The sequence below is a fragment of the Drosophila busckii genome, chromosome 3L (assembly GCF_011750605.1).
Source record: "Drosophila busckii strain San Diego stock center, stock number 13000-0081.31 chromosome 3L, ASM1175060v1, whole genome shotgun sequence".
Lineage (NCBI taxonomy): Eukaryota > Metazoa > Arthropoda > Insecta > Diptera > Drosophilidae > Drosophila > Drosophila busckii.
Genome location: NC_046606.1, coordinates 3,512,430 through 3,536,801, shown reverse-complemented (window position 1 = coordinate 3,536,801; position 24,372 = coordinate 3,512,430). Strand labels below are relative to the sequence as shown.

The 24,372-nt window shown below is 39.1% G+C and overlaps 5 protein-coding genes across 11 annotated transcripts; 2 read left to right on the top strand and 3 right to left on the bottom strand.

Annotated features, from left to right (window-relative positions):
* Nucleotides 1-333: 333 nt before the first annotated feature.
* LOC108599969 (rho-related BTB domain-containing protein 1) lies at nucleotides 334-5,568 on the top strand. Of its 3 annotated transcripts, none has more exons than XM_017987234.1 (13): nucleotides 334-559; nucleotides 1,786-2,014; nucleotides 2,072-2,175; nucleotides 2,236-2,433; nucleotides 2,503-3,036; nucleotides 3,119-3,347; nucleotides 3,411-3,524; nucleotides 3,579-3,665; nucleotides 3,724-3,807; nucleotides 3,877-4,119; nucleotides 4,192-4,462; nucleotides 4,756-4,945; nucleotides 5,006-5,568. In XM_017987234.1, exons 2-12 carry the CDS (start codon nucleotides 1,826-1,828, stop codon nucleotides 4,920-4,922), a joined length of 2,220 nt encoding a protein of 739 aa, XP_017842723.1. In that variant the 5' UTR covers nucleotides 334-559; nucleotides 1,786-1,825; the 3' UTR covers nucleotides 4,923-4,945; nucleotides 5,006-5,568. The 3 variants fall into 3 exon arrangements, with proteins under 3 accessions (XP_017842723.1, XP_017842722.1, XP_017842721.1); XM_017987233.1 differs by having other exon boundaries at nucleotides 3,089-3,347; nucleotides 4,777-4,945; XM_017987232.1 differs by having other exon boundaries at nucleotides 3,089-3,347.
* Nucleotides 5,567-7,401, bottom strand: LOC108599972 (charged multivesicular body protein 7). Its single transcript, XM_017987241.1, has 3 exons — nucleotides 6,625-7,401; nucleotides 6,138-6,564; nucleotides 5,567-6,079 (listed from the first exon to the last, which is right to left on the bottom strand). The coding sequence occupies exons 1-3, from the start codon at nucleotides 7,090-7,092 to the stop codon at nucleotides 5,637-5,639; spliced, it is 1,338 nt and encodes a 445-aa protein (XP_017842730.1). The 5' UTR covers nucleotides 7,093-7,401; the 3' UTR covers nucleotides 5,567-5,636.
* Nucleotides 7,402-7,576: 175 nt separating this feature from the next.
* LOC108599971 (pantothenate kinase 3) lies at nucleotides 7,577-13,524 on the top strand. Of its 5 annotated transcripts, none has more exons than XM_017987238.1 (7): nucleotides 7,577-7,857; nucleotides 10,406-10,584; nucleotides 11,497-11,789; nucleotides 11,864-11,989; nucleotides 12,044-12,220; nucleotides 12,281-12,416; nucleotides 12,475-13,524. In XM_017987238.1, exons 1-7 carry the CDS (start codon nucleotides 7,809-7,811, stop codon nucleotides 12,751-12,753), a joined length of 1,239 nt encoding a protein of 412 aa, XP_017842727.1. In that variant the 5' UTR covers nucleotides 7,577-7,808; the 3' UTR covers nucleotides 12,754-13,524. The 5 variants fall into 5 exon arrangements, with proteins under 5 accessions (XP_017842727.1, XP_017842724.1, XP_017842726.1 ...); XM_017987235.1 differs by lacking the exon at nucleotides 7,577-7,857 and adding an exon at nucleotides 8,269-8,854; XM_017987237.1 differs by lacking the exon at nucleotides 7,577-7,857 and adding an exon at nucleotides 9,820-9,993.
* Nucleotides 13,525-13,545: 21 nt separating this feature from the next.
* Nucleotides 13,546-15,143, bottom strand: LOC108599973 (F-box/WD repeat-containing protein 4). Its single transcript, XM_017987242.1, has 4 exons — nucleotides 15,085-15,143; nucleotides 14,753-14,966; nucleotides 14,119-14,700; nucleotides 13,546-14,056 (listed from the first exon to the last, which is right to left on the bottom strand). Exons 2-4 carry the CDS (start codon nucleotides 14,944-14,946, stop codon nucleotides 13,597-13,599), a joined length of 1,236 nt encoding a protein of 411 aa, XP_017842731.1. The 5' UTR covers nucleotides 14,947-14,966; nucleotides 15,085-15,143; the 3' UTR covers nucleotides 13,546-13,596.
* A 1,737-nt stretch (nucleotides 15,144-16,880) lies between these two features.
* On the bottom strand, nucleotides 16,881-21,809 carry LOC108601003 (tribbles). The gene is made up of 2 exons (XM_017988868.2): nucleotides 20,470-21,809; nucleotides 16,881-18,082 (listed from the first exon to the last, which is right to left on the bottom strand). The coding sequence occupies exons 1-2, from the start codon at nucleotides 21,363-21,365 to the stop codon at nucleotides 17,443-17,445; spliced, it is 1,536 nt and encodes a 511-aa protein (XP_017844357.1). The 5' UTR covers nucleotides 21,366-21,809; the 3' UTR covers nucleotides 16,881-17,442.
* Between the last annotated feature and the right edge of the window lie 2,563 nt (nucleotides 21,810-24,372).

The following is a 24,372-nucleotide window of genomic DNA, read 5'->3' as shown; positions in this document are numbered from 1 at the left end:
CGCTTAACAATTACATTTTAGAATTATATTCCATAAAGTCAAACTTAAAACATAATTTTTTTATTAATTATTACTGGATTGTTAAAAAAAATATTATAACACAAAATAAGATAAAAAAGATAAAGTTCGAAGGGATATTACATTAATTGAGTTGCTGAATTATAGAGTTTTGCAAGCCTTTGTATGAATAAAAATTACTATTTTAATAATTTACAATTTTTAAACTTTTCAAAGTTCTGGCGCTGAAAGCTGTGTCGGCTTTTAGCACTGGTGAAACTATCGTAATCGATAACTGATTACTGTTGTAACTGCATTTTATTATTTAACAATTATTAATACGGTAATATTACTATGCAGAGACATTAAACTAATAAGCTCAACAGACTGCACTTGTAGCACAAAGAAATGTAAAAAGACGCAGATCGTGTGTGTCAGTGCCATATTAATTACTGGTGCCAATATAAATTGCAAATTGCGAATTTTCCTTTAATGTGTGCGTGTGTGTCTGTGTATGACAAGTAAAACACGCAAAAACTCGAACAGCGAAACAACTAAAAAGGTATATATTTCCATATGCATCTCTTATTATCACCTAATTAGCCATTCCCACATGCATCAATAAAATCACTTGTTTATTAAACAATGCGCCAACTTACCCAAAAAAAACATACGCATACTTACAATATGTTTAAATTCACAGCCGCATTATTAAAAGTGCAAGTGAATGTCATTGAGTTATGTACATGGTAAAAAGCAGTGCATACTAGAATGAGCTCTAAAATTTAGAATTCATGCAATTAATAACTATAAATAAAACTGACTATTATAATATAAAGAATTTGTAAAATGCAACGATTTTAAAGAAATATTGTTCATATTGAGCCGAGACGGTGCCGCATTATAATGGAACGAGAAAATCAATAAGCTCTACTTTGGACTTTACAGTAGGTGCCGCCGGTCATCCCTTCAAGGGAGCTGAAAATAATATTGTGAAGTAGTTTTCTACAAGTTAAATCAATTATATACTCTGCAAAATAATGTACTATGTAAAATGATTGATAATATATATAAAAAGACAATTTGACAAAAGATACCATATAATATAATGGAATCACTTGAGAATGAGAGCTCTTAAATTCAAAAAGTATGAATATAGCACACATTCATAAAAGCCACAATGTATCCAAAAATAAGTGTTAAGCGAAGAAAACAACGCAGATGGAGAATTAATTTTGTCGGGCCACTTCCAGATACCGTGTAATAAAAACACATAGAGTCGCATGTGAATATACAATAGGGATTCATTATTTTCTTGATGATTTTTAATTAATACCAGTTGTCTAAACTCTAGTGATCATAAGTTATGAATCATAGCACAATTGTAGTCTGAAGTTCTCAGTGATTGTTTACAAAATGTTTTAAGAGCTGTAAATTAAATAAGCCTCACCTAAAACGTGCTTAACATTGCATCAAGCTTATGCTAATACTTAAAACAAGCAATAATTTGTTTTGTATTGCAAATGTTTTTTACAGGGTATAATAAATGCGATTTCGCTTTCAATTTGATTGAAAGTATTTTTATTTCAATTTCAATTGAGCTCAATTGGAGTACAGAGCGCGCTTCCCACAATATATTTATACAACGGTTTGTTGTCAGTGTTCTTCTGCTTACATTGTTCACCACTACCCACGCTTCACATTAATAGAAGCATATGTAAACACAACACTTAAATGCAGACAAAGACAAATTAATTTAACAAATGCTAAAAATACCTTAACTTGCAGAGTTCCTGTTCCGGCAGCAGAAACAACGTCGCCTAGGTGAATGCCGAAAATGGACAACGAGCAGCCCCATCAGGAGTTAGTGAAGTGTGTGCTGGTAGGAGACACCGCAGTGGGCAAAACGCGGCTTATATGCGCCAGAGCTTGCAACAAACATGTATCGCTGTCCCAGCTGCTCTCCACGCACGTGCCGACAGTCTGGGCAATCGATCAGTATCGTATATACAAAGATGTGTGTATGAAAGTCTAAGATTATTATGGTTTTCTTATACACTTATACACATTGCAGGTGCTGGAACGCTCTTGGGAGGTAGTAGATGGCGTCAATGTTTCGTTAAGGCTGTGGGACACATTCGGTGATCACGACAAGGATCGACGCTTTGCCTATGGCAGGTAAGTACACGTAGCTGTCACCATTATGTATTTTTATTTACGTTTTTGATATATATACAGATCGGATGTGGTGCTGTTGTGCTTTTCCATTGCAAGTCCTATTTCCTTGCGCAACTGCAAGGTGATGTGGTATCCGGAAATACGTCGCTTTTGTCCAGATGTGCCTGTTGTGCTTGTTGGTTGCAAGAACGATCTGCGATACATGTACCGCGATGAGAACTATTTATCCTATTTTGGTGAAAAGGGCACATTTGTAAGGTAAACTCTGTGCAGCAAAAGTTTGTATTTACTTGCGGCTTCAGCATTTCTTGTTCATATCTCTTACAGAGCAGCCTTAAAGAGCGATCTGGTAATGCCGGATGAAGCGCGTGCCGTTGCCAAGGAACTGGGTGTGAGCTACTATGAAACCAGTGTCTTCACCTACTTTGGCGTCAATGAAGTCTTTGAGAATGCCATACGATCGGCGCTAATAGCACGCCGCCAGCAGCGCTTCTGGATGACGAACCTGAAAAAGGTACAGAAGCCGTTGCTGCAGGCGCCTTTCCGGCCACCGAAGCCACCACCACCAGAGGTTACGGTTATGGTTGGTCATTATCGCCAGGACATTTACAACATGTTCCTTTCACAAGCCTATGCCGATCTTATACTGGTCGTGGGTGTCACCAAGTTTGCCGTGCACAGATTTATGCTGGCTGCTGCATCGAGCATCTTTCAACGCATGCTGAACACAGAGATGAGCGACATGGGTGGCAGAAGCAGCAGCGAATCGAGCATGGTGAGCTCTACATTTGGCGAAGCCACCATAGCCGACTTCAATGACGACACCGAGTATCTTATACGCTATGAGTCACGCACACAACGGTAATTTGACATCACTTTGCTTTTGACAATAACCTTTTGACTATTCTAACAGCATGTGGGAACACCTTAAACGGCGCTCCAGCTATCAGGCCCTGCCCCTGGTAGAGGCGAAGCGCATCAGTGATTTAAATCGGGAGCTGCATCATCCTGTGCTACAGAGTCTGCGCCAGGTGCATTTGGAAACACAGCGCGGCGTAAGCTCCGTACAAACAATTGTCACGCTGAGCAAGCTCATCTCTCCCCAGGCTTTGCATCAATGCCTTAGATTCATTTACACAGGCACCATTGACAAGGACTGCACCAATCTGCAGGTGAGCTGATTGAAATTGAAATTTAATGACAAATGAGTAAAATAATATAAATATGACTTACAGGAAATTAGAGAAGCTGCCGAACTATTAGAACTGCCACAATTAGCCGTGTTACTTTCCAGACCCCAGAGCGTTATGGACAGTCCCAGTGATGAGCCAAGTCCACATATTAGCCTTGTGAGTAGCAGCAGCCACTAGTTTAATATATATACTATATATATTTGTTTACAGCGCATAAAAGAAAGCATGGAAAGGCATTGCATCGGCGATGGCTGCTTTAGCGACGTAACCTTTGAGCTGGACGATGGTCTTATGAAGGTGTGTGGCTGTCAAAATTTTGTCCGTTGTAGAACTTAATTATTGATCTTGATTCCAGGCACATCGAGCTGTTCTGGTGGGTCGCTGTGATGTTATGCGTGCCATGCTGCTGGGCGACTTTCGGGAGGCACACTCCAATGTGGTAGGACCAACAGTTCATAAAGCATCTGCAGCATACATAAAAAGAAAATGTATTGACTTTCGTTTTCAGATTGTTTTCCCTGGCGTAACGATTTACACATTCCATAAGCTGCTGTGCTATCTCTACACAGATCAAATTCCGCCCATCTCAGCGGTTAAATGCCTCAATTTGCTGGAATTGGCCAACCGTTTGTGCCTGCCGCGACTTATTAATTTGATTGAGTGTCGCGTTATCGAGGATCTCACAATTATCTCCCAGAATGAAACAAATGAAACAGTAGATCATTGCCTTAGATTGCTAGAGCCAGTTAAGGTGAATATGAAATTAATATGATTGTTTTTTTTCATGTTAACTTTTTGTTATTGTAAATTGTTTAACTTACAGCTGCATAATGCGCATCAGTTGGCCGAGTGGTGCATGTCGTATCTCTGCGTGAATTACAATGTCATCTGCAAGTTTTCATTTAAGGGCCTTAAAGCGCTGCATCAGGATAATCAGGAGTACTTGCGTGAGCATCGCTGGCCGCCAGTTTGGTATCTGAAGGACTATGACTACTATCAACGCTGCATCAACGAGTTAAACAAGGAGCTTAAACAAAAGAACCCACGACGTGATTTGCCCAGCGACGATGAGGGCTGTTTATGCTTCACAGGAGGTAGGTGTCCGCATCCAGCATCTCTCTCGCATCCATACACCCACATCTACACACACACAATCACACAGACACTGACTTAGAGCCAAGTGATTTGATTTAATGTGCCTTAGCAGTACTAATTGGTAGCTTCTTTTCAACTTTCGCAATGGAATCCTGATGCCATTTGAGCGTTTATGGAAAAGTTTCTTGGGGGCGGTTTGTATTTAGTGTGCTTCTCTTAGTTGCTTAGCTGTCGCTACATACATACAATCCAAACCATCATCACAATATTAACTTAGACAATTTGGACAAAGTGTTCTCTTCCTGGCTGCTAGGTAAATCGAAGCGTAATGGCGACGCCAACGCCATCGGGCACAACGGTGAAAGTACGGGCACAACGACAGATAATCAAATCTTCAATAGCACAGCCAATTCAATGAACCACATCGACCTAGAGGCTGACATCGATCTGAATCTCTGACACCCAGCCCTCGGGCACGGCAGGTTAGTTAATCAATCAATCAACGAGTCAGATTATTTATACTAAACGTAAATCCTTTTCAGATCACTGCGATTTATTGTGATTCTGCCGGTGCTGATTTGTTTCATCTGTACAATTTTAAGTATTTTAATTCTTTTCCAAATTCACACATAACAATCGCCGTTGGCTAACAGTTCGATGTGGCGTGTCTGCCTCTGACATACGACGCCAGCCCAAGGGCAGGAGGAAGAGAAGGAGGAAGGAACAGAGACAGGGAATATGCTGCTACTCGCATGATCTGCTTCAATTATGCCTAACCGAAGTGCAATACAATACACATGTGCATACGTAGTATGCACTTGTTTATAGATCGTATCTCGTTTTTTTTGTTTTTGTGCGCACTTTAAATGCAGAAATAGTTAATAATTAACAATATGCTGTAATCATACAATATGTATGTGTATGCTTTTATCGTGTGTATGTGTGTGTGTAATGTATCTATATTGAATTCCAAGTTAGGGAAACATTTGTCTAGCCATATAGCTTATAAGCAAAACAACTCTTGACCTAAGAACGTATTTTGTACAAAATGAATTATAGAATAAAGCAATTATGGACAATTAAACAATTAAGCTTAAGTAAAACCCGATATTCGTTGATTTTTATTAACAATCAGATTTAAAAGCATTTTAATTAAATCTATTACTGTTTGCCTTAAGCCGACCCTAGTGTTTTATGGCTTACTTGAGAGATGATGCTGCCTTCTTCAACTTCCAGATCATTTAACATAGCAATTAGCTGCTCATCATCAATCACAATCTCTGGCTTATTATTGTTGATTGAAATATCAGGCTGCACTGCAGCACTTTCACCAATAAGATCGCGCAGCTCTTTCTCCAGCGCATCCTCATCGCATCCCGCGACGTCTGTAGAACTTGTCGACAAAACATCTTGTACTTCCCTATGCTGCTCTAAGGTTTCACGCACATCTGCCAGCACTTCATCGACGTTGTCATACTTAAGACCCGACTCGTTAAGCACCTTCTGCAAGGTCTTGCTGCCAATCTTGTAAGCATCCAAAACCACGCCGGTATTCTTAGCCTCGTCCACATTCGTTAGTAGCGTTTCAATATTATTCAAGGCAAGGCTTCGTCGTTCTGTAAATAAAGTATATTCAAAAATCTTGTATTTAATTAAATTTTATTATCGCCTTACCATGACTTTTTTCCAGCAGATTTCTTTTGCGCAGATATGTTTTTGCCAGCTGTCGCTTGTTTTCCTTGACATACTGGCGAGCTTTATCATCGTTTAATTTAATCTCATCTTCAAGTTCCTCTAGCTGCTTTAGCAGGTTGCCCTGAGTCACCTGCAGATTATGCACAGCATGATCTGATTCAGTTATCACCAAACTCTCCTGTTCACTGGCTGGTATTTTTATCAGGTGGATACAGCGTGTTTTTCTTTCAATCTTGAAATCCAGCACCACTTGCCGACGAGTCTGTAATGTGAGCAGGCAGAGTGGCAAGAATTCGGGATGAACATGCATGCTGCTTGCCTCGCACAGCGCTTTAAATGCCTCAAAATGCAATAACTTGCCCCGATTTTTGAACAGCACTTTCTTTTCCATTTCATCGCAGATGCCCTGTATGCCAGAAGAAAATATTTTATTTAATTTACCTTTATAAATAATCACGCTTCAAACCTGCATAACTTCCAGATGTATCCATTCTACCATTGACTGTGCTTCTACATTCTCGGCAATAATGCTATGCTTCAGTTTTAGCCAGCTCCTTGATAAGGGTCGTCTCACAAAGCTGTTGACAAACCAACCACTCCAGCTGTTTAATGGATCATACTCGTAGTCAGACCGCAGACGTATCTGTTTCTGCTGATCCATATGTGATACAACCATGTCCAGGCAAGCGGGCATTTGCTCTCCTCGCATAAATTGCAACTGCAGCTCTCTTACACTAATATTGGCCTTCCCAGCGTAGTAACAGTACTGTTTGATGAGATCTATCCAGAACATCATCTTGGAGTCATATTGATCGCAGTCAAAGTGACGCGGATGAAATGTGGACAACAGCACTTTCATTTTTGCCTTGTCCTCCCAAATGGGCGGGAAGTTGAACTCCTTAAATTGTGTCCTATCCTCATTTTTGGGACTCATGTTTTAAAAAATTCGCAATTATATCAAAGCAACTAGTAAAACTTCACAATAAACTTTTAAAATATACACATACACATTAAATTTTTTTCAATTCACGCTATTTTTAGCTTTGCATTTGCTAAATTCTTTACAAACGATGGTATTTCATAATTGTTGTTATTTTGCGTTGTTTTGTTATGGCGAATGTCGCGTTTGTGCGAGCGAGAAGTCGTAAACACTGTTGCGTCGCTTCTGTCAAATTATGAATCGACCAGCCGCCACACAGTAACTGCTCTCGTGATTGAGTGATGATATTTAGTCGCTCTCGTCTCTAGTCTGGTCCAGAAAACAAAGCAAACAGCTGTTCTGATTTAAAGATAAGAAGAAGAAGACAAGCGTGCGAGTGTAATTGCTTTAATTTACAATTGCAAAGTGCAAAGTTCATTAAGAATAAAAAGGATCGCATGTAAAACATACACAACTGGCTGTTAAAGTCTCTGACGCTTTTACTTAACGCGGCAAACTGGATAGCAATCGAATTCAAAGTAAAGTTTACGTTCTCTTCTACCAATGCCAATGCCAACTCAAGAAGCGGGTCACACAAGCAGACACAGAAACCATCGTAGACAACAAGCGCTGAAGTGAGCAGACTGCTGCACCAGGTCTTTGACTCTAGGGGAATATCACAGATAACTTTCATTGCGTATAGCTGGCCAGCAATTGGAATACACTCCAAAATGCAGGATGATGAATTTAATTTTTGCACCGAACTGCATTTGGCAAAGGGTGAGCAATAATTTGAAAACAAAGTGTTTAGTTTTGCCAGCGATCTGACAGGCGGTATTTTTTTTTTTTGTTCATTACACACCCACTAAGTTGTTCATTTAAACTGAGCTTAGTTCCAAGCTGGCTCAAGCTTACATACAGTTAAAAGGGCTTGTTGTTGTTAGTATTTACCTTGTGCTGGTTGTAAAGTTCAGTTTGTTGTTTCATGTTTGAAATGCGCTTTCGCAATGCCAGAGCTGAGCTAAGCTTGGACGTTACCTGCTCATTAATACACAAATGTATGTAAATAAAGCTAATATATACATATTATGTACATATTTATGTACATTTGTGCAAGCGCGCTCGGCTTGAGACTGTCGTCAAATCGTTTTTAACGAACTGACAATGAAATTTCATTCAAACACGTTTTATGCCTGTCTTAGAGCGGTTCGGTCAAGCGGATTGCGTCCCGTGTCCGTAATCGTGCTCCGACGCGCGTCGTTTGTCTTTCCAATAAGAAAACAATACGATAAGCAAGATCGTTTTAGGGTGTAAGCGCCAATGTAAATACGCGCTCAGCTCAATTGGCACAAATAGTGCGCATATAAACACAAGCTACAGCAGCGGCTTGGCGCGTTTACAAAACAAGTTAAGATATTAATTACACATACCGCATTCACACACACACACTCATTCAAAATGAAAGTGCCCGCGCGCGACTCGAAATATTCGTTCAACTTGAAAATATTCAAATTACATAACGAGAAAAAAACATCAACAACGACATCAACACACGCCACAGTTTCGCCATCAGTTGCGCCCGCTCCAACTTTGCCCATGATCTCGACTAAAAGAAATTCATGGCGTGCTTCGTGGCGCGCCGCCATTGGAGTTGCCAACAAAGCCAAGACATTAAGCAACCACAATGAAGTCTTGGAGCCAGCCACAGCCGCAGTTGAAGAATCTTGCCCAGAACCTCAGCACGTCGAGTGCAGTTCGAACTCAGATGATCTGATGTGTAAGTGCCGCGCGCCATCCAAAGTTGAAAAAAATAAAAATAAATAACGCCGTCGACCATCTGATCTATAGCAAAGCTCAAATTGTGTTTGGTTCAAGAATGATAAGAGCGTAGGAGCAGATAACAACAGACGAGGCGAATTCAATGAAAATAAAGCACAAAAAGAAAGCTTTTTGTTTCGTGTGTTAAATGTGTCAAGCCAATTTGCAAAGTAAAACAAAAAAAAAAACAAAAGTAATATTATTTACATACATACATATGCAGCTATGCAAAAACATTTCTGCAAAGCTGGCATTACAATTGTATATACAAAAAAGGGAGCAGTTCAGCTTCTCTCTCTTTTTTTTATTTCATTCAGAAAACATATATACATAATTATGTATATTTCCATACGTAGTACATAGTTGATGAATGACTTGTAATATTTATGTCAACATACAATACGTATTAGCTGCTGTTTCTGTTTGGGTTTAAATTATTTAATGAGGATTTGACATGGCAACAACAACGTAGTACATGTAGTACATAACAAAATACAAAGTTAATACCCCCTTTTTACTAGTCCCAAAGTCCATTATTTAATGGCGTACGACAGCACAAAGAAACTACTTTGGATCGCTTCAAGATATATCTACATATATGCATACAAGCACAAGTATATATACTTATATCTATCTGGGAACGTATTTGATATTGATACGAGAACTTGCGCATAGAGTGTAAGTTAACGCTGATTAGATACTGATCGTTGACTACGCTGCGTGCTCGCGGTGTAACCAATTTTTAGGGGCCAGCGGTCACTTTAGACAGTTTTTTAACCGTCGTCGATAAGCAGGGAGTGTAAAGGCCAGATAAGCAGTCGTCGCTCTCTCGCGCACTCTCTCGCAGTTAACTTCATTTGTCGCACATGGATTCCAAATGATTTCCTCATTACCTTAGTCATAATGCTAACACTTAATCCGGCAGTTGTACGTTAAAAAGCCTCAACGTCTCGCGCTCTGTTAAAATTAAACAAAATGCTTTTTGCGACAGTTTAAAGCGCTCATTTTGAATTGCAAGCAAGTGAATTTATGATTCCCACACAATGACTGAGGAAAAACTGCATTTTAAGTCGATCTGTGATCTCATTATTAGGAGTGGTGCGTATCTGAAAAATCGGTATATAATCGACAACTACAAAACTGAAAAGCTTAGTGTTTACTTATGCAAAATTTCAATTAAAATAAACTTGTTCAAGATCTCCATGGCCTTTGGCACTGCAATTATTTGTAATATATAGACACATATTTGTTTACAAAACAAGTCTGAAAAACATTTTATATAACATGTAGCTCCACACGTGTAGATTGACAATCAAAATTAAGTTTGTTTTGGCTTTTCGACTAAAATTAGAATGCGCCGGGTGCACCACAGTTATCCAATCTTTTCTCTGAGATTATGCCACTGCGAAAGGTATCTAATAGGTAAATCACGCTAGGGTCTCCCATTAGGCAGGTATTATTTAAATTAAGCGCCTGCAATTATATCTAATTGCTTTATGCATTATTGCAGCGATGCCATGGTTTGGCATGGACATCGGTGGCACACTCACAAAACTGGTCTACTTCGAGCCAAAGGACATAACGCCCGATGAGCAGGACCGTGAGGCGGGCATATTGCGCAACATCCGGCGTTATTTAACCAAAAACTCAGCGTATGGCAAAACCGGACATCGCGATACACACTTGCAGGTAAACTCTTTTATAGCTTGATCAGATTATATGCGATTATATGAATATAGTTTTTTTTTTTATTAATATTGTTAGTGCAAAAATTTCTTTATTTTGATTGACTTTTCTAGGCATCATTCAGATTATGGAATTTTACTGACTTGTAATCAATGGAGGGGGAGATTACGTTAACGTACATGTGTATACCAAATAATGTTTAATCTTGTTAATTTACGTGGTAGTAAATTGGCAATATAAATTCTTGGCTTTGAAGCATTCATTAAGTACTATAATAGTGCCAAAAGATGAGAGATTAAGTATACGATCATATGGCAATCGAATGATTTATTTGCAGATGCTGCAATCTAAATGTTGCGTTGAATTAAAAGTAAATTACGAGTGCGCCTATGACGCATATGACATTTGCATGTCTACATTCATTAGATTAAATGCGAATTATCTCTGATTGATCAGACGCTGCTCGAAATCTGACTTTGTTATAAATTCCATAATGATATTCTTGCGCGTGCTATCAGTCTTATAGAGAATTTAAGTTTATTATCTCAGCTAGCCAGAAATAAATCCAAAAGTTAATCAGGTGTGAGGAACTTTAATCGCATAGAATAGACTTCATATGGAATGCACGTAGTCGTCGTCTACGTCAAGTTTACATAGAGCATTCATTGACTTTTGACTTCCTGCTGTGCCTTTTTGTTTTGCTTTTCGCTTATACATATATATATTTTGAATGGTTGTCAAGCTTATTTACGTCGCTAATTACGCGCTCACTTCGTGGTCAAGAATTTGTCTCTAAACTTTGACTTGACTGTTTACTGTTCACGTGCTCTTATGCAATTATGTATGTCAACCAAGTGCTTGGTAACAACATTTGGCATTATATTCAGTTTATTAATGCGCTACAATTAATTTCAGATGGACAATGTGCAGATACGAAAGCGCTGCGGATCTCTGCACTTCATACGCTTTCAGACCACAGACATGGGCAACTTTCTGTCCCTGGCCAAGCAGAAGGGCATGGCCGAGCTGGTGACGACTGTCTGTGCCACTGGCGGCGGTGCATTTAAGTTCGAGAAGGACTTTCGCGATCAAGTCAACATGAAGCTTGCCAAGTTCGATGAGCTGGACACGTTAATCAAGGGCATTCTATTCGCTGATATGCACAATCGCACTGAGTGCTATTACTATGAGAATGCACGTGAAATTCTGTAAGCCAATTCATCTGCTTATCACCACGACACACTTAACTAATTGTAAATTGTCCTCCTCTATATATATACAGCAAGAGTGAGAAGCGTGCGTTTAACTTCTCGCAGCCATTCCCTTTTATATTGGTGAATGTGGGCTCAGGTGTGTCCATTCTAGCTGTCTATGGTCCTGACAACTACAAACGCATTTCGGGTACCAGGTAAGTCGCTTTATATCAAATTATTATTAAATGTTAACTACTGTTTACTTGCAGCTTGGGCGGTGGAACATTCCTGGGTTTGTGCTGTCTGCTTACAGGCTGCACCACATTTGAGGAGGCCATACAGCTGGCCACAAAGGGTGACAACCGTAAGGTTGACAAATTGGTCAAAGACATTTATGGCGGCGACTATAATCGGTTTGGTTTGCCTGGCGACTTGGTCGCTTCAAGGTAACGCACAGCATTTTTATGATTTACTGCAAATGTTCTTAACTTGCTTTTAATTTATAGCTTTGGCCAAATGCACATAAACGACAAACGCCTTTCGGTAACACGAGAAGATCTGGCCAATGCCACACTTGTCACTATTACCAATAATATTGGATCAATAGCAAGAATGTGTGCTCTCAATGAAAAGATAGACAGAGTAAGTTAGCTAAATTGTTTTTAAGTATTACAACTAAATATGTTTGTTTTGTACTTAGGTCGTGTTCGTGGGTAACTTTCTGCGCGTGAATCCTATATCTATGAAATTGCTGGCATATGCCATGGAATTCTGGTCAAATGGCACCATGAAGGGTCTGTTTCTGGAGCATGAAGGTTACTTTGGCGCGTTGGGCTGTCTGCTGCAATTCAATGGTGAGCTAGCCGCTGCTCTCAATGACAATCTGGATCAACCCGCACATACAGAAGTCGAGCCGTCCTCAACATCGAAAGGCGCAGCAGAAATACCAACGGATAACTCCGATGAAACCGCCAGATAGTCGTATTCTATGCATGCTAATTAACTGTATAATATAGGTAGTGCATCCACAGCTGATCCAGCTCGATTTAGGAAGGCACAATAGGTGAATCAGGTGCATTTTCTCGCTATTTAATACAATTCTACTCCTTTGGCTTAAGTAAACTCTTATAGAAGATGCACAAACATGATAAAGACGAATCGATTAAGTGCCTGTAAAAAACGCAACAAAATTAAGCTAAATTTATTAACGTTAAGTGTGTTTTGTAGCACACAGAGGATGCCAAATTTTAGCACGATTCAAATGTAGAGTTTATTGCTCAACGAACAGTTCCGCCTTTTAAAAATCCTAAATAGTTAGTATTACCTATTGAAGAAATCGACCTACTCTCAAAAAATCTATCCAATTTCTAATCCAAATGAATTATAAAATCTTTTTATGCAACCAACTATCTGCAGCTGTATAGATAAATGCAAATATTCCAAATAGCACAAGCACCATCAAAACATATGTTAATGTATAACTATTTTTAAAAGGAAGTATGCACTTCTATCTAGTTTTTTTTTTTACCATGCTTACTAAATATTTGAATGGATCTATTAAGGCTTCTTTGTTTAGTATAAGTTTGTGGTCTTTTGACGTAAGATTTTACCTTGTCGATTATTTCTTAAGGTATGGAAATGCAATTTGTTTATCCAAATAATTTTGAATATACACATGTATTAAAACACAAACCACTGGGCAGACGCAAATAAATATAATTGATATCCTCAAAGTTGGATAAACAACAAACACGTTAGTTTCTTTTTGTAGTTGTCAGCTATTTAACAGATATTTATAGGGAAACAATTTCTTAGGTATATTTCACAACAAATTATTGGTTCCATAGCGGTAATCATAGAAACTACTGTAATCCCGCTGGACACCAAAGTTGGCCTTAAAGTCAAACACACGCAGATTGTGATCAGTTGCGACAAACATATATTGACTATCACAGGCAATGCTATACACAGGCGAGCTCTTATAGTACTGCCGCGTTCTGCCCGGAAAATACAATTGTATGTATTTGCCGGGCACACGAATATCGTAGAGATTGACGCGACTGTGATGCTTTGCACCACAGAGCACAGCGTAGAGTCCATCATATTCCAGACAGTACAGCGATGAATCAAATGGGTCTTCCCAAATGTATACATCCCGATCACAGCGACGATCAAACATGCGAAATGTCGTATCAAAGTTGGCAGTAAATAAGACTTGATCGTCCTTGATTTTTAGGTCGTAAATGGATATGGTGTCTGAGTTAAGCACGATCTCCTCACCACTGCAATTCAAAAATTATTTTAGCTACATTAAAAGAAAACCATTCAAATTTCAAATGCTTACCTTTCAAGATGAACAGCGCGCAGCGCTCTGCGATTCCTTTTATCCGTATAGAGACCGCCAAATAGCCACTGACCGTCGTCGCTAACTTTCATAGACTTGAAGGAATGTTGCAGCTGCATGAACAAATCAAAATGACTTAGTCCGAACTCCCGTGAACGCTTCCAAAGCTTGCAACAAGTATCAGTGCTGGTAGCAAATGTATCCTCAACGAAATCTACGCAATATAGATACTCCTTAGCATTATGCATGGCCTGTTCGGTAATGCCGTCTGTATCACTGACAAAACACGTGCCGCACACGCGACCCGCGAAGATGGTATTATCTTTCTTTACAAAGTCGGATATGTCGCTTTTTGAGGGCGTGCTAATCTCCTCATCGTAGCGACGCTGCAACGCCTCAGGACCAGCCCGCCTATATTTACGCAGGTAACGGGCGTGTGTGATGTAGAGTGTGTCCGAGCTAAGGCAAAGCCTTGAGGAGAACATCTGTGCGTGGTGGTAGTAAGGCCGTTCCTCGTAAACACCTTTGAGCCAATTTCTTGAAATTTGTAATCTTTCCAAGTAAGTAAGCTGCGTACGATTTCTGCAATACACATGTTTTAAATATATAAGCGTTCAATATTACAGTGCCTAACCTTTCTTCGATGCATGGTCTGTTTCTGTGTCCACATAGCAGCAGATCCTTGGTCAGCGCGTAAAAAATGTGTTGCTCAATAACAGAGCATATGTAATTATTTGCCTGACATAGTGCAATCAAATCCTTTTCCGTACAATATTTGAAAATCCCTAATAGGCAGTCAATATTAAGATCTATTAGCTTCAGTTTCATTTTGGCACAAGTTTGATTTCCTAAAATTAAACGAATGTAAACAATCTTTTCTTGTTGGCCCAACAGCCAACTGGATGATAGTGTGTTGGCTACATAGTCTAATTCACTATAACGATTAGATATATTCGTTTCACTTACGCGCGTTAAAAGCTTGATTCAAATTGCGTATACTAAACTCTTATACTCTATTTCATTATTACTGTATACTTTCACGAGAGACATTGCCAAAAATATCAAAGAGCACTTTTCTTTTTTATTTAATTTTTAAAAGTCAGTACGTTATTGCCTTTTTAATTTATATGCCATTTATTTTCGCTATTATTATACATTTATTTCGCTGTGCCCGAGATTTTATCTATCAGTCAACAATCAAGCAAATTAAATGTCAGGAAGTGGAATTTCAAGCAGCCGCAAGCAGTGAACAAAGTTATTTAGCACACTCTGTGTGTAATACCTTAGAAAAATAATTACCCTAAATACATTCCCAAAATAAAACTGATTTAGTTAAAGAAATAAATAGAAATTTTGTTGTTGACAGTCTCGGCTGCTGTATGCCCTATATGTAATAAGATTGTTTACTAATATTTATTTTAACTAGCTATAATTTATAAATGCGTATAAGTATAAGTCGAGGATGTATTATGTCTATTTCATTATTATGTAGGTGTTATAGTTCTAAATTCATGACGTAAATGCTGTTTGTTGACTTTTTAATAATAAGCCCACCAAAAAATTCCAGAAATATCTATTGATACACCTATAATATGGTTTTGTTGATAAACATTACTATACCATTGTTTATATCAAAGTAATAAAATAAGAAATGTTTCCGATGTGATATGATGACACGCATTATACAGGTATCATATAATTAATTTGATTTCAAGTAAAGTACCCTTTATCTCTGAATTAAGGCCACGTGGAGGCATTCTATAAGTTCTTTAACAAGGCGACCTTTAATCTATATACTATACTATGCGAATACTATATTTTAAAACAACTTAAAGTATTATTGCCGCTATAAGTGATAAGAAAACAATGTGTTACATTTCTTTCAAGTAATTTCACTTAAAGAGAAATTTGTAATATATCGGACAGTACTGAAGTGTAGGTAAAATATTCTAGAAGCTACAACTTTCGCTCTCCCATATTTACGTTACGTATACGTATACGCAGAGAGTTGTTGTTCACAGTGACTGGCGGTCTGTTTAGCGCAGGTTTAACGTGTTTACGAAATTCTCTCAATAATTTCATAATGTTGTGACTGCTCGCACGCAGTCAGACTACGTAGAACTTGTCACGTCGCCTTTAAACTAAACTGTCTTTATTGCGTCGTGGTTAAAATATAGTATTTCTAGCTTTAGTACACCTGTACTGAATGGAAAAAATATAATTTGCTGAATTTGACTGGTACACAGATTATTCTAAAAACATTCTAATTCAAATGAAACTTTATTCGATTTGAAAACAATACATATACATCTGTCTGTCTGTTAATTACATTTAAAAATTATTTTGAAATTTCTTCTAGTAATCATTACCATAAATCTAGGGTATGCGCTAACCTTGATCATATAAAAAATTCTTCAGAATGGTATGACGCTGTCGCATATAATCAGAGTCTGTAGCTCTATATTTGCCATTGAAATATTGTGAAAACAAAAAGAGCAACCATAATATGATAGCGCTTATCAGGCGGTTACTTTGATAAATTTGGTAGCAAATGATTTTCAGCAACGGTTTTGTGACCAAGTTAATTAGAAGAATTTCGATTAAAATCTAATAAAATCAAATAAAACACTTCGATATATAAACATTTTTTAAGTGAGATCAAAGTTTAATTCATTTTCTTGTTACATTTTCACTTTTTATGCTATTTTTTTTCATATTAGGCGAACGTTAAAAAAAAATTAAATAATAAATAACAATTTGCATTCGTTGCCATCTTAAGCATTGAAAATAATGCTTTCTATCTATTGATAAAATCAACAATTTACAGCAAAATATTATTATATATACCATATGTATTGTACATAAGTTTCGCTAGGAAGAATCAGTTGCAGTTGCAGTTGCAGTTGAATTAACTCGGGACTCGGGCGTCTCGGATTCTTATGTATGAAGTTTCGAGTTCGACAATAAATTGGAAGGCAGTGAGTTTGTATACATATATCTATCTATATACGCATTACGTGTAAAGTGAGCGAGGCTACAAAGTCTTTTTTGTGTGTGTATGTGTTTTTTGTTGGTGTGTGTGCGCGCGCGTGCATGCGTGTGTGAGTGTGTGGGTTTGTGAGTATCGAGGTCTCTGCTTAGATGACGTGAGCGAGTGAACGCGGCCGCCTTAGCCTCGGCTATCGTCGTAGAGCAGCAGGCAATAGTCCATGGATCGGCCCCGAAAGGTCGGAGCAGCTTGAAACGTTTCAAAGTGTAAGTGTCAAGCTCACGCGCCAGCGTATACGAGAGAGCGAGCCCCAAGTGGCACAGCTCTGGCGGTGGTCAGCCCATGTCCTCATCCACATCGACATCAGTCTGACTGGAGCCAACACTACTGGAGCTACTGGCCTGCGCCATTTGCAACGTGCTATGCGTGTAGTCCAGTGGCTCCACGCCAATGTCTTCGTACTCATGCTCATGCTTAATGCCGCCCAGCGAGCACAGTTGGCTCTCCTCCACATCGTCAATGCACTCCATCTCATCCCGATCACCGTCCACGTCCCAGTCGTCCGCAATCTCCACATCGACCGGCAGGTACATGTGGAACGGTCGCTGCTCCCGCAGCCAAGGTGTTAAAAATATATGTGACGCTGTCATGCGTTCCGTGTAGTTCTTGCGCAAGAGGGAGAGCATTAACCAGCGCACCGATTTGGAGAGCGTCATGGGTATTTGGACATTGCCATGACGGATCACCGTGATTAGATTACAGTTGGCCTTCTCGTAGAACGGATACTGTCCCACAAGCATGGTGTAGAGTATAACGCCCAGAGACCACATGTCCGCCGGCTTGCCCTGATACGTGGGCTGTGGGCAGAGCAGCTCCGGCGCGGTGTACAGCGGGCAGCCGATCTTGTCGCTAAGCGTATCGTCGTCGCCATCAAGTATCATTGAGCCCTCCAGCGACTCGTACTGCAATTTGGTTCTGTAAGCGGAAGACAAGCAATAAAAATGGTTAATACTAGGCATTTACATAAATTTGTTTCGTGTACGAATATACGAATATGCAGCAATCATTGCTGTTGCACAACTCCCAAAAAATGTTGATGCAACAGCAACAGCAACACACACACACACACACACCAATCGATTGCCAATGCGTTGGCGGTGGCGCCAGCAGCGCTGCCAGCAGCATTTGCAGAGCCGGGCCTTGGCCAGCCGAGAGTGTTTGTATAATTGACACAACATACTGACAAAGCTGGCGACCCCAAACACCCAAGAGCGGTGACACCATGTTGACATTGGCCTACATTTTGATGCAAAAAAAACTTAAGCAGCGTAGCTACGCTTAGCCGCTTAGCAGAGAGCCAGCCTAGTCTCTAGCTCTAAGCCTCTCTTGCCGGAGAGCAGCAACAACTGCTGTCAAACATAATAAGGTGAGCGCCAAGCCAGCAAACAAACTTGCACACATACATATGTACAAGTTAAAAGCCTCGAGGTGACCCTGAGCAGAAAATGAGCAACCAAAATGCGAAGCGACTGCCTGTAGCTCATCAAACAAAAATTACAATAGTAGCAGCCAAGAGCAAGAGCGAAAGAGAGAGGAGCAGCAACAGCAACAGCAGCAGCAGTGTGGTTACAACAAGCGACCTTGTTGGGTTTTTGGGAGAGGCAAACATTGCGCCACCTGGAGAGCGCGCACGATCGCTCTCATTTTTTTTAGAGTACAATACTGAGTGTTTAAAATTAACAAAGTATATACGCACACACACACACACACGCTTGAAGGCAGTCGCATATGTGTGTGTTTTCCAAAATACAGGCATACAAAGCAGAGAGGTCGACGACGCTAATACGCGTTGCTCATTTAAATGATATTTAAATATGTATGTATGTACATAAATTTGTATGTATACATATGCTTGCATATATGTATGCGTATGATAATAAAAGTATACAGAAGATCAGAGTCAGGGCTAAAGCACAATTTGACCTTAAAGGCGAATGGATAATGTTAATATATACAATACATAAAAATAGACAAGTTTAAAACTTCTATTGCTTAGTGCTATGATAATTATTACATACAATTTACTATAAGCTACTAAAAGCGGAAAACGGAAAAAGCCTATGCAATAAATTTGCTAATTGCATTGGCAATGGAAACCAAATAAACTACACACAGACACACACATACGAAAATAAGTTCATAAGCATTAAGCAACTATTGCGTTATTTGTAAGAACTACAATTTGCAAGCAGCACATATCGTTCTCTCGTTTTCGCTCACTCTCTCAGTCTCAGTCGCTCTCGCATTCAACAGGTACAGCAATGATAGCAAGAAACTGAAAATTCATTTAGTTCTCGCCACGAGTCCAAGATTAAGTACAAACATATGTACATCAATGATATGCACTGTAGATATATGAAATGTATGTACATACACATATGTGCATAGGTGTATAAATAGTACATACATATAGAAGAAAATTAAATTATTTTGCAAGAAGGTGGCACTAATAATCTCTTAGCATGTCTCATGTCAGAGACACAGTAAAAAATAAATATGAAAAACCGAAATTGCGCTGTGATCAGTGGATCACAATTGAATGTGATCATACAAATGAATGTATGTGTGTATACATATACGCATTTATGTATTTATTTTGTTTGTGTATTATCAGCATTTTTGCAAGTACAGTAGAATGTTCTCATTCATACATACATATGTATATACATACATATATGCTTGTATTTTTGCTTTATTTAATGCAATGTAATGTGCTATTTCATCAGATTGAGCAATTTTCCTAGCTGAACTGAGTTCAAACTGAGTTGCCGCTGTTGATCTATTGGTTATTTCATTGCAACACTTCTTAAATGTTCAATGTTACCAACAACTAGCCGACAACAACAACAGCGTCGGCCAATAACAAGAGCAACAATTGTGGCACCAATAACAACACCAACACCAAACACACACACATACACAAAAACAAACTGTTGCTCATAACGAGTTTTTATCGAATTGCAAAATAAAGATATGCAACCAGTACACAGCGCGCGTTTGTGTGTGTGTGTTTGTATGTGTGTGGGTCTGTGTATGGGTGTTTTGGTTATTATGCGGGTGTAGGGGAAAGGTCAGCACCAATTGATTACGAAAGTTTTCATCAGCACATGAACTTATTACATATTGTATATAGATCTGAAATTTATACGTAAGTAGAATTTAAATATGCACAATTAGCAATTTAAATCAAAAAGCATAGCTGTATGTGTGTGTCTATTCGAGTGAGCAGATGTGTACACACTTCAGGCCACGTAATTAGCAACACATTGTTGTATGTTGATGTATTGTTTTGATGTACTAACCTTGCTTCATCAATAAAATAGAAGCGCTTGAGCTTCAAATCCCTTAAGATAATTCCGTTACGATGGCACACCTGCACTGTCTGGCAGATCTGATGGAAAATAGAGCGCGCCTCCGCTTCGCAAAGTCGCTTCTCATGTCTGATGTACGTATGCAGGTTCTCATAGACGCGGTTCTGTTGCTGCTGCTGCTGCTGCTGCTGCTGCTGCGGATGTTGCTGTTGCTTTTCTTGATGTACAGGCGCTATGATGATGTAGGTGCGATTCTTGGACAGCGGCACAAGGTCGTGCACGCCGCGTATTAACGTATGCCCATAGATTACGCTTTTGCACAGCTGCTCGTCCTGCTGCAGTTGGAAGTAGGCACGTTGCACCTTGTGCAGCGGCTCGTTGATAATCTTGCATAGGAACTGTTCACCAGTAAAGACGTCCACGCACTGCAGGTTCGAAGAGGTCAGATCGATGAGATGGCGATAAGAGGCGGGCGTTTTGGCCGCTGCCGCGGCTGAGATGTGACTAGGCTGGGCACTGATCAGGTAACGGTTCTTGATCACTTTGACTGGCTGTTCGCCACCAACTCCACAGCCGCCACTGCTGCTGCTCAAGCTCAATGGCTCGGCAAGGCTTAGCGTCTGAAGTTCACAGACTGGCGAATTGACCAGCTTCTCGCGAATTCTGCGCAGCATCTCTGCATTTTGCAGCTCCTTTGTAGGCGTCGATATCGTGGGAGTAGTGGGCGTGCCGGGCGCACTAGTGAACAACACTAATGCGGGCGTCAGGCGCTGATCGCGTTCCCTCGCAGCTGCTGCTGTCTCGGCTGAGCTGTTTCTGTTGCTTTCCGTATAGGTGACCATTTTTGTAGCGTCTGCTGCGCTGCTATTGCTATTACTATTATCCATATTGCAAACGGCTGATTTCACTGTTATTTGTGTTGTTGCTTTGTCTCAAATTTTATTTAACTGTAGCTATTTTTGTTTTTTTTTGTATGTACACTGCTTTCCAGCTCAAAATTATCACAGTTTTTGCTTTTCTCAGCCCGTATTTGACTTTAGCTCACGATTGGCATTTTCATTGTCTCTTAGTTGTTTGTATGCTTGTATGTGTCGTATGTGGATTTATGCGTGCATGTGTGTGTGTGTGTGTGTGAGACGCCAGCTACTTTTTGTTTTGATATATTTTGTGCTGATGTTTTAATTCACTTTAACACTTTATTCGGCTTATGCAATATGCCAATTATATTGCGAAATATTTTTAAGAAACAATATTATTTCGCGTTTAGTTGTTATTGTTGTCGATTTTAAAACAAATCGAACGATTTCTAGTTCACTCACACACACAAAACGCGCCCGTTTGTCTGCCTTACGCTCCGAAATGTCAATGGTTCCGTTTTCACTCGTTTGTTCCGTATTTATACGCAGACCTCTCTGAGACTCTCTCATGGAACATGTGAATAGAGATGACATTGTGAGGTTCAGCACTAGGTAAGAGAGCGTGACGTCACAAGAATTGCATTTCGTATACGCATGAAATTGCATACATATATAAATTATTGTTTTTGACGAAATTATAGCTTAAATGCACATAGTACATTCATAGAAAAATAATCACCACCAGCGCAATTATTATCTCGCAGCAGAAGTAACATATATTAGAAGTTGTTTATATAAGATAAGACAAACTTTGCAAATTATTTAAATAAGTTTTAATGCATTTAGTGTTAGTGTATAATAAAAAAATTATGAAATTCACATGTTAAGACAATAGTTGTTTTATAGTCAAATTTTGTTGTGACGTCACGGTCATGTAGTAGCTACCTTGTCTTCACAAAATGAACGTCACTGAAACAGTCGGAATTGAAACTGATGCCAGGGCTACTTTGCCAATGTGGCGTTACTTATGCGACGTTATTTTTTCGAAACAAACTGCGTTGAAACGTTTACATTTCCTTGCAAGCCTGTACATATTTTATTCTTTTACAAAAGAATGTGAAACGTTGATTTTGAATGCTACAAGAGATCAACCCCTATACACACATGTACAGTATGTGTCTGTGTATTAGTGTTACAAATGCCAGCATGGGCAGATGCTAAATGTATCTTGGAGATACATAACTGTCGCTTCACAATTTGAAATCTAGGCGAATTTAACTAAATCAGGAAATGATAAACTATCAATATATGGCTATAATACATAAATATGTATGCACATACATATGAACATACATAAATACATATGTATGTACATATGTATGTACATGTACATGCGTTTGCATGCTCATGTATAATTATTCGATATGCGCAGTTTATGATTTTGTTGCAGCTGCGACTCGAAAAAGAAAGATCATTGGCCTACGTACGTACGAATTATGCCAGAGCACACGCACACCAGATCAAACAAATACACATGCATTCCCATATGCAGGTAACGATCACTACCACTACTACTACAGGTAGATTTATATTTTCACAAACATAGCGTCTGCATCACCATCCCCTAAAATCGTGAAGGATCCTCAGTACGTTGTCGAATATTGCAGCTGTTGCAAGGTGATTTCCGAGTATACATACAAACTGACGTGCATTCAAAAACAGATGCCAGCCACTGTAAAAATTCATCTGCTTTTCGTGGGCGAGGAGTGCTTGTAAAGTTTGAAGAGCCCTACTACCTATTCCAAGAACTTATGGTAATAAACCTAAGGAATACATCATTTACAAATAGCATATGTTAATGTAATACAAATGCAATTACATATGTACTTATGTATGTGTAATATGCTTATATTTTACAACACTCCTTGCACACCTCGCATTTTTGTGTTTGCATGCTTCTTCTTTTTTCGTTACGTTTTCGAATAGCCTACCACCTTGTGTTTCTTCAAAACATGAATCTCTTGCTAAAGCGAAACTTGTCAATGGCATTGGTACAGGCGCGTAGTCATTGATTTTGATTTTGAATTTAGTGGGACCTTCAAAAAGCAAACTGAAAATGAAAATATGCTGGCTAAAGTACAAAATATTATTTTAATACATATAGTTAAACTATTCTATTTAAACAAGTTTATTTACGCAATATGATTGTGGATATCATTATCATTGCGTACTATAAGTTTCCGCATGTGCTTTCGCTCACATTGCTGTACATACATATATGTATAAGATGCTCACGCTCACACACACACATATACACAAGCTTACGCATTCTGTCGTTAATTTTTGAATTTAAATTTAAAAATCAGCACGTTACACTCAACGGACAATATCGCTTGCGAAATTGCGCCAACAGCTTATGCCTCTGGGCTCTCCACAGCAAAAAGTCGTATGGAAACTTGTTTTGACTTTGACAGAAATTCTAGCTACGGATTTTGTTGTTGCCAAGCTAATAAGCTCTCGCAAGCACAAACAGACGTAGTATTTTATATGTATGTATCTATGTGTAAATGTATATGTGTGCCTTAGTGCAAATGTGTTCATTCATTGAATGCGTCACCGCCGCTGCGTCATCAAAAGAGAACTTGTTCGAGTAGTCGATGACGCTTCGGCGGTGTCCAAAACTCTTCGTCTACTCATCCAGCTTTTCGTGATAGCTAATATGTGACATTCCACGTTTGCGAATTCGAGATGCACGGGTGAAATTTGCCAAAATGCTTTTTCATCGTGGCACGAAATGATAAAGTGATAGCTAGTAAGATGAGAGTTACATTAGTATCTTAGACTTCCTGTTGTTTAGTATGTGCCATAAAGTGGCTCATGATAGTAATACCGTCAGTCATTCTGAAGTTTCTGAATTTTTAAATTTCATAAGTAGGTGAATGCGGAGCTAAAAATAAATTTAATTTTTTTGCACAACGAACATTTATTTAAATCATACTCAGTTTTACATATATGTAAGTACATACAACTTGTGTAT

Bases quoted from the DNA above. Each gene is read 5' to 3' on its own strand.
- LOC108599969 (XM_017987232.1), top strand. From the start codon at position 1,826: ATGCCGAAAATGGACAACGAGCAGCCCCATCAGGAGTTAGTGAAGTGT. The intron at 2,176-2,235 runs GTAAGTACACGT...ATATATATACAG, and splicing joins CGACGCTTTGCCTATGGCAG to ATCGGATGTGGTGCTGTTGT. The intron at 4,463-4,755 runs GTAGGTGTCCGC...ATTTGGACAAAG, and splicing joins CTGTTTATGCTTCACAGGAG to TGTTCTCTTCCTGGCTGCTA.
- LOC108599972 (XM_017987241.1), bottom strand. From the start codon at position 7,092: ATGAGTCCCAAAAATGAGGATAGGACACAATTTAAGGAGTTCAACTTC. The intron at 6,565-6,624 runs GTTTGAAGCGTG...TCTGGCATACAG, and splicing joins TACATCTGGAAGTTATGCAG to GGCATCTGCGATGAAATGGA. The intron at 6,080-6,137 runs GTAAGGCGATAA...CTTTATTTACAG, and splicing joins TCTGCTGGAAAAAAGTCATG to AACGACGAAGCCTTGCCTTG.
- LOC108599971 (XM_017987235.1), top strand. From the start codon at position 8,536: ATGAAAGTGCCCGCGCGCGACTCGAAATATTCGTTCAACTTGAAAATA. The intron at 11,790-11,863 runs GTAAGCCAATTC...ATATATATACAG, and splicing joins GAGAATGCACGTGAAATTCT to CAAGAGTGAGAAGCGTGCGT. The intron at 12,221-12,280 runs GTAACGCACAGC...TTTAATTTATAG, and splicing joins GGCGACTTGGTCGCTTCAAG to CTTTGGCCAAATGCACATAA.
- LOC108599973 (XM_017987242.1), bottom strand. From the start codon at position 14,946: ATGAAACTGAAGCTAATAGATCTTAATATTGACTGCCTATTAGGGATT. The intron at 14,701-14,752 runs GTTAGGCACTGT...TGTGTATTGCAG, and splicing joins AGACCATGCATCGAAGAAAG to AAATCGTACGCAGCTTACTT. The intron at 14,057-14,118 runs GTAAGCATTTGA...TTTGAATTGCAG, and splicing joins CGCGCTGTTCATCTTGAAAG to TGGTGAGGAGATCGTGCTTA.
- LOC108601003 (XM_017988868.2), bottom strand. From the start codon at position 21,365: ATGGATAATAGTAATAGCAATAGCAGCGCAGCAGACGCTACAAAAATG. The intron at 18,083-20,469 runs GTTAGTACATCA...TTCCGCTTACAG, and splicing joins TATTTTATTGATGAAGCAAG to AACCAAATTGCAGTACGAGT.